Source organism: Cervus canadensis, chromosome 24, assembly GCF_019320065.1.
Source record: "Cervus canadensis isolate Bull #8, Minnesota chromosome 24, ASM1932006v1, whole genome shotgun sequence".
Lineage (NCBI taxonomy): Eukaryota > Metazoa > Chordata > Mammalia > Artiodactyla > Cervidae > Cervus > Cervus canadensis.
The window spans coordinates 49,172,829-49,187,233 of record NC_057409.1 but is presented as its reverse complement, the minus strand read 5'-3'; the positions used below and the strand labels follow the sequence as shown (position 1 = coordinate 49,187,233).

General features: G+C 37.7%; 1 protein-coding gene across 1 annotated transcript in view; it reads right to left on the bottom strand.

Annotated features, from left to right (window-relative positions):
- Positions 1 to 14,405, bottom strand: part of DNAH7 (dynein axonemal heavy chain 7) — a 251,585-nt gene that overhangs the window by 142,390 nt on the left and 94,790 nt on the right. The window contains exons 23-27 of the mRNA XM_043444898.1: positions 13,861 to 14,073; positions 11,222 to 11,331; positions 5,923 to 6,091; positions 3,007 to 3,109; positions 2,759 to 2,886 (exon numbers count right to left, since the gene is read on the bottom strand). Coding sequence (XP_043300833.1) covers positions 2,759 to 2,886; positions 3,007 to 3,109; positions 5,923 to 6,091; positions 11,222 to 11,331; positions 13,861 to 14,073 — 723 coding nt within the window. The remainder of the gene's footprint in view (positions 1 to 2,758; positions 2,887 to 3,006; positions 3,110 to 5,922; positions 6,092 to 11,221; positions 11,332 to 13,860; positions 14,074 to 14,405) is intronic.

Sequence of the window (14,405 nt, the reverse complement as noted above, 5' to 3'; positions counted from 1 at the left end):
GATCTCCTTTAGGATGAACTGGTTGGATCTCCTTGCAGTCCAAGGGACTCTCAAGAGTCTTCTCCAACACCACAGTTCAAAAGCATCGATTCTTCTCTGCTCAGCTTTCTTTATAGTTCAACTCTCACATCCATACATGAATACTGGTAAAACCGTAGCCTTGACTAGATGGACCTTTGTTGACAAAGTAATGCCTCTGCTTTTTAATGTGTTGTCTAGGTTAGTCATAACTTTCCTTCCAAGGAGTAAGCGTCTTTTAATTTCATGGTTGCAATAGCCATCTGCAGTGATTTTGGAGCCCAGAAAAATGAAGTCAGCGATGGTTTCCACTGTTTCCCCATCTAATTGCCATGAGGTGATGGTATGGGATGCCATGATCTTTGTTTTCTGAATGTTGAGCTTTCAGGCAACTTTTTCACTCTCCTTTTCCACTTTCATCAAGAGGCTCTTTAGTTCCTCTTCACTTTCTGCCGTAAGGGTGTTGTCATCTGTATATCTGAGGGTACTGATATTTCTTGCAGCAATCTTGATTCCACCTTGTGCTTCTTCCAGCCCAGCGTTTCTCATGATGTACTCTGCATATAAGTTAAATAAGCAGGGTGACAATATACAGCCTTGACCTACTCCTTTTCCTATTTGGAACCATTCTGTTGTTCCATGTCCAGTTCTAACTGTTCCTTCCTGACCTGCATACAGGTTTCTCAAGAGGCAGGTCAGGTGGTGTGGTATGCCCATCTCTTTCAGAATTTTCCACAGTTTATTGTGATCCACACATTCAAAGGCTTCGGCATAGTCAATAAAGCAGAAATAGATGTTTTTCTGGAACTCTCTTGCTTTTTTGATGATCCAGCGAATGTTGGCAATTTGATCTCTGGTTCCTCTACCTTTTCTAAAACCAGCTTGAACATGTGGAAATTCACGGTTCACGTATTGCTAAAGCCTGGCTTGGGGAATTTTGAGCATTACTTTACTAGCGTGTGAGATGAGTGCAATTGTGCGGTAGTTTAAGCATTCTTTGGCATTGCCTTTCTTTGGGATTAGAATGAAAACTGACCTTTTCCAGTCCTGTGGTTACTGCTGAGTTTTCCAAATTTGCTGGCATATTGAGTGCAGCACTTTCACAGCATCATCTTTCAGGATTTGAAATAGCTCAACTGGAATTCCATCACCTCCACTAGCTTTGTTCGTAGTGATGCTTTCTAAGGCCCACTTGACATCACATCCCAGGATGTTTGGCTCTAGGTGAATGATCACACCATCGTGATTATCTGGGTCATGAAGATCTTTTTTGTACAGTTCTTCTGTGTATTCTTGCCACCTCTTCTTAATATCTTCTGCTTCTGTTAGGTCCATACCATTTCTGTCATTTATTGAGCCCACCTTTGCATGAAATGTTCCCTTGGTAACTGATTTTCTTGAAGAGATCTAGTCTTTCCCATTCTATTGTTTTCCTCTCTTTCTTTGCATTGATCGCTGAGGAAGGCTTTCTTATCTCTCCTTGCTATTCTTTGGAACTCTGCATTCAAATGGGAATATCTTTCCTTTTCTCCTTTGCTTTTCTCTTCCCTTCTTTTCACAGCTATTTGTAAGGCCTCCTCAGACAGCCGTTTTGCTTTTTTCCAATGTATACTGGAAGGTATATTTTTTCCAAATGCATATTGGAATAAAAAGTCGCAAAATGCTTCTTAGATGAAGGAGGATTTACTAATTTCCATTTTTAAATCATACCTTCCTTCACAAAGGCAAAGTACTAAAACATCACATCAAGCAAAGAAAAGTGCAAGGAACAGAAATACCACAAAAATACTTGGCAGCAGTTGGTCCAATCAAAAGTTTTTTTGGTGGAAAAGAAAATACCTCACCTAATCTAAGAAGCTGTCATTCTAAAAATGTGAATAATGGAAGGAATGTAGGATTTAGAGTCAGAAAACTTGGTTTTGGATCTGCAATTACCACTGTATATTTATTCAGCATTTTTCTCCATGCACTAGCCATAAACTTGCAGTTCACCAGAAAAGCATATAAAAGGTCTAAAAAAGATAGGGAGGAAAGGTCATATTTCACTAATAATCAAAGTTTGTTTTTTTTTAATGAAGATTCTAGTCTATCCAATTAGCTATTTTGTTCTTACAAGAAAACAAGCAGTGCTAGGTATTAAGGAGAACTGAGAATTGATATGGGATGTAAATTGTTTCGACCTCTGTTAGAAGGCAATTCAGCAACAAAGCTCTTGGTCCTATGAATCTCCCAACGAAATAATTTAAAATAGAGAAAAGCCTTAAGTAAAAATTTCCCATTGCAGTATTATCTATAATGAAGGAAAACTAAATGCAATCTAAATGTCAAACTGTAAACACAGTTCAATAAACTTATTTACAGTTTGAATCATGTTCATAAAGATAGAAAAATGCCCATATTATAATATTAACAGGAACAGACCTTCCCCCAGTATTCACAATTGTCTGATTTCAACATTTAATATTGAGGAATACCATATAGTAAACAGTAGAATGGGTACCTTTTCCAGTATTTCCTATGTTTTCTAATTTTTATACTTATGATCAGTTTTAAAATAGAAGTTCTGGAAATTGCATATTTTTAAAGGTAACCAAAGCTTTAAAATTTTTCTAAAACAGTTGTCTAAAATATAACATCTAAAAGGAAATGTTTTATGTAAAATTCAAGAGCATGTTCTTTTTATATATTAACTTTGTAAATCACAGAAAAGAAACAGATTATATAATTGCCTCTTCTGTACCTTTAGATTATCAGGCAGCTCTGATCGTCCAGCATATCCAGGGTTCATTGTTATAAAGACAGCACACGTGGGGTCAAGTTTTAATTCAGTTCCTTCAAACACCAGTAAATCAGCCCCTGCATTAATACCTGTGGGTAATCAAGAATGAAATGACTTAGCAATTCCACATGTAAATGTGACTCGTGCCATTCACCATGTCCTGTATTTCTACTGTTTTCACACAATGCAGAGACAAACTAGCCCATTACCTCTTTGGATAGTAAGAATTTGTTGAGCAACCACAGATAGCACTTCCAAATCAATTCTGTTAAACTCATCAAAGCAAGCCCAGGCTCCACAAGATAACAGTCCCTGGGAGAAAAGAGTAATGAGAATTTTCAATTTTATCTGATTGAATATTACAGTGAAATGTTGTATTTTCACCTCATCTCTTCACGGATTTAATATCCTATCAAGGAAATTGCTTATTCACCTTTATCTTTAAAGACAGCTTACTCTTTTATTACCAATTCATTATTCTGCATGAATAAAGAGTTTGATCAACTGAAAAATTTTCCAATTGATTTTTTTTTACTTTCTCTGTGTATTTTTCGGCATTTAGATGTATATCTATAATTTCAAAGCCTTTCTTATTTTTTAGTTACAAGTTGATTTTATTCGCTTTTCCTTACGGACTCCGTAGAATGGATTGTAATAATCCTTTAAATAAGGTGACTCCTGTTGTCAATGAGACTACCCTGTAACCTGAGTACCTTGATGACCAATGAACACCGTCTGAGGCTCCAGATTGCAATTCTAACTTACATCCATCCCAAAAGTAACTATGTGCCATTTGGTCAAAGGAAAAACTGGAAAGTCAAACCTGAGTAGCTGAGTCCAAATTCAGATTAAATTTAAAAAATGCAAAAATGATTATTGAGTGTACATCCTCTAGATTGTATATGTATGTATGTATATTTCACTGAGTACCTAGTATGTGCAAGACATGATGCATGGCACTTTGTATATAAGGAAACTAAGGCTATGTCACATAAGATGTTAAGTATTTAGTACAATGCCACATATCTAATAATGGCTAACCTTGGATTTGTGTATTAATTCATCTATTCAAACACACTGGATTAAACATGAACACCATGCGTGTCAAAGAATAGTACATTTTCATTATTTAGTGAAGACTCTAAGACTTAGAAATCTAACACATGATATAATAAAAGGATCAGAAATCACAGAGAACAAAACGCTTATGAATTCACATGTTCAAAGAGTTATACAGACTGTGAGGTTCTAGTAAGATCTCTTGTCTTTTTAATTTTGTACCCCCATTATTCAGCATGATCCTAATACAAATTGTCCATATAATCAATACTTATCAATAACAAAACAATATTTTAATACATTAATCTATATCAAAGAATTAAGAATATTATTATATGGATTTGAAAACTTAGTGCACACCAGAATTTTCTTGAAACATTTAGGAATATAATGGCTCTTTAAACTACACAGAGAACCTTTTAGATTTGCTGTTTATTTCTTTAATAATCATTACAGTGAGGTTGTATATCATTATAGAAGATGATTGAAATAGTTACTGATCATTCAAATGTTTTATTCATATTTTACTTATTGTAATATTTTCCTTTCTTTTACTGTTATTCTAATTGTTTCAGTGTCACAAATATAGAAACTTCTTATGATCCAAATCTTTTATAAAACGACTAGGCCATATTTCAGCCAGGAATAGTTTACTGTATAAGGTAGGGTTGTTATACTATGTTTTGTTAGTGTGAGTATTTTTTTTTTTAATCCTAAAACACATTTATTTGTTCTTTATTTATAATGTTTTTATACTGTGGGATAGCCTAGTAATTTTTTTAAAATTTGTTTATTTTTAATTGAAGGATAATTGCTTTACAATATTGCATTGGTTTCTGCCAGACATCAACACGAATCAGTCATAGGTACACAAATGATTTGAGTATTCTTTTAACGTTAACTTTTTCTGGAGACATCTGAAAGTTAAGGATTAAAGAATCATTAAATTGCAATTTGCAAGGTATACAAAAATAGAAATTAAAAAACAAGTAAGTGGAACTCATAATCCCACATGGATAATTTTCTGTTCAACTGTGCCACCTAATATTTTAAGGAACAACAAACTATAGCAACAAAGCATCAAATTGACCAGATGATCAAAGGTTACAGCAATGAATTTAGCCAGGGACTTTATATCTTTCACTCCCCCTTTTGCAATCTTACCAACTTGTAAGAGTGGGAGTCTGACTCAGAATAAGAAAAAACAAAAGGATTTCAAGTTCACCAAAAAGATTAAATAGAATGTGCCCATAAAAGTAAATTATTGAATCGTAACTCATTAATAATGAAGTCTTTAGAGAACTCATTATTTACATGATGCAATATAGCTCAGTTGGTAAAGAATCTGCCTGCAATGCAGGAGACCCAGGTTCAATTCCTGGGTCAGGAAGATCCACCGGAGAAGGGATACGCTACCCACTCAAGTATTTTTGGGCCTGTCTTGTGGCTCAGCTGGTAAAGAATCTGCCTGCAGTGCGGGATACCTGGGTTCAATTGCTGGGTTGGGAAGATCCCCAGAGAGGGGAAAGGCTACCCACTCCAGTATTCTGGCCTGGAGAATTCCATGGACTAATGGGGTCACAAAGACTCGAACACAACTAAGCGACTTTCACTCAAATTAATGGTTCTCAAACTTCTAGCTGTCCAGTGCATTGAAGGGACACCACTCATTCATTACTATCAGGAATACTGACCCTTTATAAAGCAAGGACTGAAGAGGGAGGTAGAAAGTGTGAAAATGTCAGTCAGTTCAGTCATGTCCCACTCTGCAACCCAAAGGACTGCAGCCCACCAGGCTCCTCTGTCCATGGAAATCTACGGCAAGGATACTGGAGTGAGCTGCCATCCCCTTCTCCAGGGGATCTTCCTGACCTAGGGATTGAACCTGGGTCTCCTACGTTGCAGGCGGATTCTTTACTATCTGAGAGGGAGGTAGAACTCCTTCTCAAATAAGCTTTTAATATAACTCTACTTATAGCAAGTCTTTTATTTGCATCAAATTATGTTTCATTATAAAAAGTCTTTCTGAGAAGTTATCATATCATAAATGAGGAGTTAACTCAAACCTTAAAGAATTTTCCTAGAGCCAGATAGTCCAACCCATCAGAGCAGTTGAAAACAACACATTGCTTGGCTACAGCTTTGGCTAAATCTTTAGTAGTTTCGGTCTTTCCCGTGCCAGCTGGCCCCTCAGGTGCTCCTCCAAGGTGCAGATGAAGGGCTCCAAACAAGGTTCTGAAATATAAGAAATAAACAATCTCTGTGTGATAATGTGATTTTTATATACATTCATAAAAAAAAATTTTAATCAAGAGCCAAATTTTCTATTTCCTCAGCAAAAATTCCTTCCTTCCTACTAACCTATGAAAATCTTTGTCTGTTTTATATTTTACCTCTGAATAGCTATACATGTGACAAAATCAGAACAAGCTCACCTTTGAAATTCAATGCTGACTTCTGGAGAATTCAGTTGATCCTGAACCATCCAATTACCCTACTGCAAGCATATGGAAATGCTATATAAAAAATGATGACTTTTGAAATATAGAACCATTTTTGAGAGAATGAAAAGCAAATTATCAAAGAAGAGGCAATGCATAGCTGGAAAAGTAATTAGGTGCGAAGGCTGTAGAGGTGCACATTGGTTTAGAATTTGTAAATAAACACAAGTGCATTTATACCCACACAGAAACAACAGGTCTTAGAACTGAGCGAGCTGAGGAGCCGGAATGGATTCACTATTTAAACCCAGAAGGTTTGAAAGGTTGCCTTGGGCGTAAATGGGGAACTAAAATTACTTCAGCAGCCTACTCAGGAGACAAAGAAGAGTCAATGGAGGGACAGGAAGCTTATACTTCATGCAGTGCCCAGTGAGAAATCAACATCATTCATAGAGGGTGGCATCAAATTTCCATTCCCTGGTAGCTCAGCTGGTAAAGAGTCCACCTGCAATGCAGAAGACCCCAGTTTGATCCCTGGGTTGGAAAGATCTGCTGGAGAAGGGAACGGCTACTGATGGGCTGCTGCTGCTGCTGCTAAGTCGCTTCAGTCGTGTCCGACTCTGTGCGACCCCATAGACGTCAGCCCACCAGGCTCCTCCATCCCTGGGATTCTCCAGGCAAGAACACTGGAGTGGGTTGCCATTTCCTCTCCAATGAGTGAAAGTGAAAAGTGAAAGAGAAGTCGCTTAATCGTGTCCGACTCTTAGCGACCCCATGGACTGCAGCCCACCAGGCTCCTCCATCCATGGGATTTTCCAGGCAAGAGTACTGGAGTGGGGTGCCATCGCCTTCTCTGCTACTGATGGGCTTATGAACCCAAACTGAGAAATTAACATTAAAATTTTTTTCTGAACCAGAGAAAACCCTAGAGCCCTCCACAGAGATAAATGTAAAACTGTTCCAGATGGACACCTCCACATCTGAGAAATGGGAGACCACCTGGGGAAACAATCCTATTAAAATGAGCTCACAGTTAAAACCAGAAAGAGAGAGCAAAATTAAGAATCAGACTTGCAGTGACAAAGACAGTGAGGCAGTTGGACAATGGTCTGAGAGGGCTACTGTATATATGGCACTCTGCCTTCTTTGGTATCCTGGTGGTTTAGGAAGATTTTAAATAAAAAGCAATAGACATCAGACAATTGTGAGGAAAAAAGGAAGTCAATCTCATAAAAGAGGAAACTTGAAATCTAGCAATAAAAATATAATCTCTTAACTTTTGAAAGTTCAATGAACAGAATAAATAGCAGAGAAAACATACAGAAACAGAATTATGCACTAGAAGATAAGTAGGAGGAAATCACCCAGGGAGAGAGGCCAACAATAAGAAAAGTTAAAGACACAGAAGAAAGAAGGAAGAGAATGGGGAAAAGGCAAAATTCTAAAAACAATGGCTGAAAATTTGCTAGAATTGAAGAAAGATATTAACTGGAAAACGTTCCAAGGAGGATAAATAAAAACTCTTTCACATCTAATAACATCCAGTGAACATCAACAATAAAGAGAACACTTTAAAAACTACAATGGAGAAAGTTACTTATAAAGGAATAACACTAATAATTAGAATAATAGGCTAGTCAGCAGTAGCAATAAATGCCAGTAGAATCACATCTTTGGAGAGCTGAGGGGAAAGTACCGTTCATCTACAGTTGACTGAGAGACTTCACTCACTCACTCACAATCTATCACAGAAGGAAATGGCAACCCACTCCAGCACACTTGCCTGGAAAATCCCATGGACGGAGAAGCCTGGTAGGCTACAGTCCATGGGGTCACAAAGAATCGGACACGACTGAGCAACTTCACTTTTCAATCTATTGGAAAAGACCCTGATGCTGAGAAAAATTTAGGGCAGGAGGAAAAGAGGGTGACAGAAGATGAGATGGTTGGATGGCATCATCGACTAAATGGGTATGAGTTTGAACAAACTCTGGGAGACAGTGAAGGACAGGGAAGTCTGGTGTGCTGCAGTCCATGGGGTCTCAAAGAGTTGGACACAACTGAGAGACTGAACAACAACAATCTAGTGAAGATCAAGAAAAAAAGAATAAGAGGCATTTTAACTTATATGCAGAGTACATCATGAGAAATGCAGGGCTGGATGAAGCTGGAATCAAGATTGCCAGGAGAAATATCAGTAACCTCAGATATGCAGATGACACCACCCTTATGACAGAAAGCAAAGAAGAACTAAAGAGCCTCTTGATGAAGGTGAAAGAGGAGAGTGAAAAAATTGGCTTAAAATTCAACATTAAAAAAATGAAGACTGCGGCATCTGGTCCCATCATTTCATGGCAAAGAGATGGGGAAACAATAGAAACAGTGACAGACTATTTTCTTGGGCTCCAAAATCACTGCAGATGGTGACTGCAGCCATGAAATTAAAAGATGCTTACTCCTTGGAAGAAAAGCTATGACAAACCTAGACAGCATATTAAAAGCTACAAGGAACCTATTAAAAAGCAGAGACATTACTTTGCCAACAAAGGTCCGTATAGTCAAAGCTATGGTGTTCCAGTAGTCATGTATTTATGTGAGAGTTGGACCATAAAGAAGGCTGAGTGCCAAAGAATTGATGCTTTTGAACTGTGGTGTTAGAGAAGACTCTTGAGAGCCTTCTGCAAGGAGGAGATCCAACCAGTCCATCCTAAAGGAAATCAGTCCTGAATATTCACTGGAAGAACTGATGCTGAAGTTGAAGCTCCAATACTAAGAGTTGACTCATTGGAAAAGAACCTGATGCTGGGAAAGATTGAAGACAGCGGGGGAAGGGGACAACAGAGGATGAGATGGTTGGATGACATTACCAACTCAGTGGGCATGAGTTGAGCAAGCTCCGGGAGATGGTGAAGGACAGGGAGGCCTGGCGTGCTGCAGTCCATGGGGTCACAAAGAGTTGGAAACAACTGAGCGACTAAACAACAACAAAGAGGCATTTTTAGATAAATACTGGTATAGCTCACTACTTGTAGAGCCTCACTTGAACAATGACTAAAAGTTATTGCTTCAGAAGGAGAAAAATTAAAGCAAAAATTAGACAAAGGAAAAAGCCATGGTGAGTAAAGACAATGATAAAATCTTTGGCAAACCTACCTACATATTAGTTGTAAAAATGTGTAATAAATAGAGATCAGCTTGTATTAGAATTTTGACTAAACCCCCAAGCGGAGAGCTTTAAAATACTTAGTCAAGAGGATGCCTGTAGTTTCTCCTGATGGCAGAGTAGGGGAAAGCAGGGACAGTACGAAAGATGCACTCTTACTGACTGCAAAACACAAGTGTATCATCTGACAAGATCTAGATCCTACTGGCAGGGAGCCGGGCTTGAGTTAAGCTGAATGGGCCCAGGTGCAGTAGACCCATGTAGAATCAGAGAAGACCCCAGGAGGAGGGTCTGTGTGTGGTGGACCTCAGTAGAGGCTAAAGCAAAAGTCACCAGAAGCCAGCCAGAGAAGGCATTTTTCACAGGTGGGAGGATCAGGTGATCGGGGGCTTCCCAAAACCCACATGAACATCCCTTGGGACATCTGGTACATCTGAACTTGTGCCATCATGGAAGGCACTAGAGAGCAAAAGATAGTTGTTACCCAAGACACCTGTCACCTGTAAACCTACCTCTCCCTTTCCTTCACCTCTCCTCTATCAACTTCCAACACTGGAGAAGCCAAAAGGAAGGGCTATTGAGGGGAGGGTGCAATGGATAGGGATAATAATGACAAAAAGATTGACCACATTTATCAATACCTTCCCAAATGCAGGCCACAAGCTTGAGTCAAGCTTGAACTGGGAGGAAGGGACATTTTAAACTGTACGAAAAATAGTAACTCATTTTATACCTAAATGGACTTTTAACACCTAAAAAGAATAACTCTATTTATTAATATATTAGAGTCACCAGAAAGAGTAGGGAATATCCGAGAAAGAGTAGAGTACCCTAGATTTTATCCATAAATGGGGATAATATTTGATAGAGCAAGTTTAAAAGAATAATGATAAAAAAGGATAAAACTGCTTTCTGCTTGCATCCTGAAACTAGTTTAGTCAATAAACTACTTAGAGTTGGAAGAAAATGAAAAAATGAAGTTTAATTTAGTATTTAAAAAATCTGGAATATGGTGAATGGAAACTGGAAGTTAAAAATACATGTCTTCTATTATTCAGAAGGACAACAGAAAATAACGTACACATAAATACCTATGAGGTATACAACGGAGCTGTCCACCAGTATGTGTGTGGTGAAGCCTCATAGGAGAGAGGCCTTGGCTGGAGGTGCTGGTTTGGGGATCTTCAGGATGTGGGCTGTTAAAGCCTGAGAGTAGAGACTTCCCTGGTGGTCCAGTGACGACTCCGAGCTCTCAATGCAGATAGCCCCGCGTTCAATTCCTGGTCAGGGAGCTAGATCCCGCATGCCACAGCTAAGAGTTCTCATACCACAACAAAGATCAAACCCCCCACATGCCACAGCTAAGACCACGTGCAGCCAAACGCATACATAAAGACGTGTTTTAAAAAGTCTAAGAGCAGACGAGAACATCAGGAAGCCGTGAAGCAGGACACAAAGTGCTACATGAAAACACAGTCCAAGGGGTGAGGCAGGAGCCTCCAATCATCCAAGGGAGCGGTCAGGACAGCTCAGGAAGGAGGGGAAACCAACAATGCGGAGTGACAGCGCTGCCCGGCAGCACTCAGGGCTGAGAGGTCTACAGAGGACGAAGTCAGCAGAGAAAGAAATGGAGGTCGAGTTGCAAAAAGAATAGTCCAGGAAAGGTAACAGAGGATATATTCTGGTACTTAAAAAAATTAAGTGATCTAGAGATGAGTGAAAGTTTTTTTTCCAATTAGATCTTTAAATAAATGAGTTTACCTGTAACATCTGTCAGTGAGTGGAGTAATAACCAACCTAGGGGAATTGCCCAGATATTCATATCCATATCGTAAACCAGCATTGATCATCTTTGTTTCTAAATTATTTTCCTAATATAAATCAGACAAAATGAAGTTAGCTTAAACTGTAAAATTTAAATAATATGAAATCTCAAGCTCTTTAATAAATAATAGCCATGCTATAAACAATATCTTTAAAATTCACTTTTCAGACATCATTTAATTCAGTAGAAGAATTCAATATCTAATTTCCTTGGATAAGATTTGAAGTCACTGGCTTCAAGTTTTCCCATAGAACTTTGGAAAATATATTTGTTTTTCTCATATTTTCTTTAAGTTTGCTAACACTATTTTATTAAGGTATAACTGACATACAATATTATATTAGTTTCAGGTACATAACATAATGATTCCATTCTTACATTTATTACAGAATGATCATCATAATAAATCAACACTCATCATCATACATAGTAACAGAAATTTTTTCCTGTGAGAACTTTGAAGATCTACTCTTAGCAACTTTCAAGCATGCAAAACAGTATTATTAACTACTGTTGTCATGCTGTATATTACATCCCCATGAATTACTTGTTTTGTACTCGGAAGTTTGAACCTTTTGACTCCCTTCACCCATTTCTCTCACCTCTCGACCCGCACCCCGAGCCTTTGGGAACCCCCAGTCTGTTTTCTTTATCTATCAGCTTGTTTCATGTTGTTCTTTGTTTTATTTTCTTTTGTTTTTTAGATTCCACATATAAGTGAGATCCCATGGTATGTGTTCTTTATTTTGGATTTAACCTCTCATTAGGTATATAATTTGCAAATATTTTCTCCTATTCAGTAGGCTGCCTTCTCATTCTGCTGGTGGTCTTCCTTGATGTACAAAAGGCCTTTAGTTTGATATAGTCCCACTTGGGTTTTTTTTTTTGCTTTTGTTGCCTTTGATTTGGGTGACAAATTTTTTAAAAATCTCTATTACCAAAGTCAAGGAGCTTACCATCAAGGTTTTCCTCTAAGAGTTTTATGGTTTCAGGTCTTACACTAAATTCTTTAATCCATTTTGAGTTAATTTTGAGGTATGATGTAAGATAATGGTCCTATTTCATTCTTTTGCATGTGGTTTTCCAGTTTTCCCCACACCATTTATTAAAGAGATTGTCCTTTCCACATTTTATATTCTTGGTTCCTTTGTCATAAATTACCATACATATGTAGATTTATTTCTGGACTCTGTTTTGTTCCAGTGATCTATGTGTCTGTTTTTATGGCAATACCATACTGGTTTTATTACTTAAGCTTTAGCTTCATTTATTACTTTAGCTTTGTAATATAACTTGAAATCAGGAAGTGTGATGCTTCCAGCTTTGTTCTTTCTCAAGATTGCTTTTCTATTTGGGGTTTTTTCTGTTTCCATAAAAAATATTAGGATTGTTAGTTCTGTTTTTTGTGAAATATGCCATTGGAATTTTGATAGAAATTTTAAAATCTGTAGATTGCTTTGGGAAGTATGGACATTTTAACTATGTTAATCCTTCCAATCCATGAACACAGATCTTTCCCTTTATTCGTGTCTTAAATTTCTTTCATTACTGTCTTATAGTTTTCAGTTTATAGGGCCTTCACCTTTTTGGTTAAATTTATTCCTAGGTATTTTATTTTTTTGAGCAATTATAAATGGGATTGCTTTCTTAATTATTCTTTTAGATAGTTCATTATTCTTCTATATTTTCAATCATTTGTTCCATGAGTTTTCACTATAGAGTATTATCATCACCACCATTTTATATGTAAGGAAGCTGGTGCCTGAAGAGAGCAACTTAACTTGCCAATGCCACACAACTGGTAAGGGGAAGATTCAGCATTAGAAGCTATGATTCCACAGTCTGAGCTCCTAACCACTATGCACACAGCCTCATACAGTGTTCCAGGGTTCTGGTTCTTTTATCTCTTCTCCTTCCACTCCACACACCCCCAAAACCTTTCACAAAAGTGACTACGATGAGAATTTTCGAGTCTGTATCTCCAGCCGTCAGCGCTCCCTTCCCACCCTCAACAGGCCCCACCTTGCTCACTGCACTGTTTCTGCTCCTCCTGCTCCCCTGACGGTGACTGCCCTCACCAGCCACCCAGGCCTGCTGATAGAAGCCTTCCTCCAGATCATATTTCAGGTTCCTTCAACTGATCAGTAAGAGAAAAGTTTAATGACTAAATCAGACTGAAAATTCTGATTTGTACATTCTTTAGATGTATCAGGAATCAAAAAAAATTTTTTTAACTAATTAGTTTCAACATTTTGCAGATTCAGCAAGCATAATGACTAATTTCAACTGAGTAAGTTCTTATAATTCCTCATAGTTTTTGCGTGTCTATATGTGAATATGTATTTCTATGTAACTATGTATTTGGATATAGATATACACATAGTTTTCGTACACATGACATACAGTTTTTGGCTGCCTTAATCTTCAATGTGGTGAAGGCTTGTTTGGGTATAGTTAGCCATCAGCAAGAAAAATTCTGTATTACCAATACTATCACCTATGTGAGCTAGTAAGAACAAATTAAACAGCTGTGATCTGAAATTGCTGTGTAATAACATTCAGTGATATTACTTACTTGCCAATAGTACCTAAGCTGACTTAACCATTCAAAGTCCGAGTCATCACTAACTTTCTTTTTAACAAGTGTTGTGAGAACATCTCTAGCATGGACATCCAGCACCACAAGGGCTCCCAGAGTAACACGATTTTGCTTGGACAATTTGCCACGAACCAAGGTGACAATATCATCAATTTGCTTGTTACATTTTCCCAAATATTCCTCAAGGGCCTGAAAGAAAATACGATATAATTACTCAATGTGGTCAGAATCCCTTTGATCAAAAATTTTTTGACCTAGCACATATACAGAGTAGAGTATTATCTACATTTTTATCATAACTTGCCATACTGCACAACTTAAAAATAATCAATTTCTTTTTACTACTAAGGTATTAGGTTTTCAACGGCAATGACCTTTCAATTGAAAAATCTTTCAGTGGGAAAGATTGAAGGCAAAAGGAGAAAGAGGCAGCAGAGGATAAGGTCGTTAGATAACATCACTGACTCAACATGAACCTGAGCAAACTCCATGAGATAGTGGAGGACAGAGGAGCCTGGAAT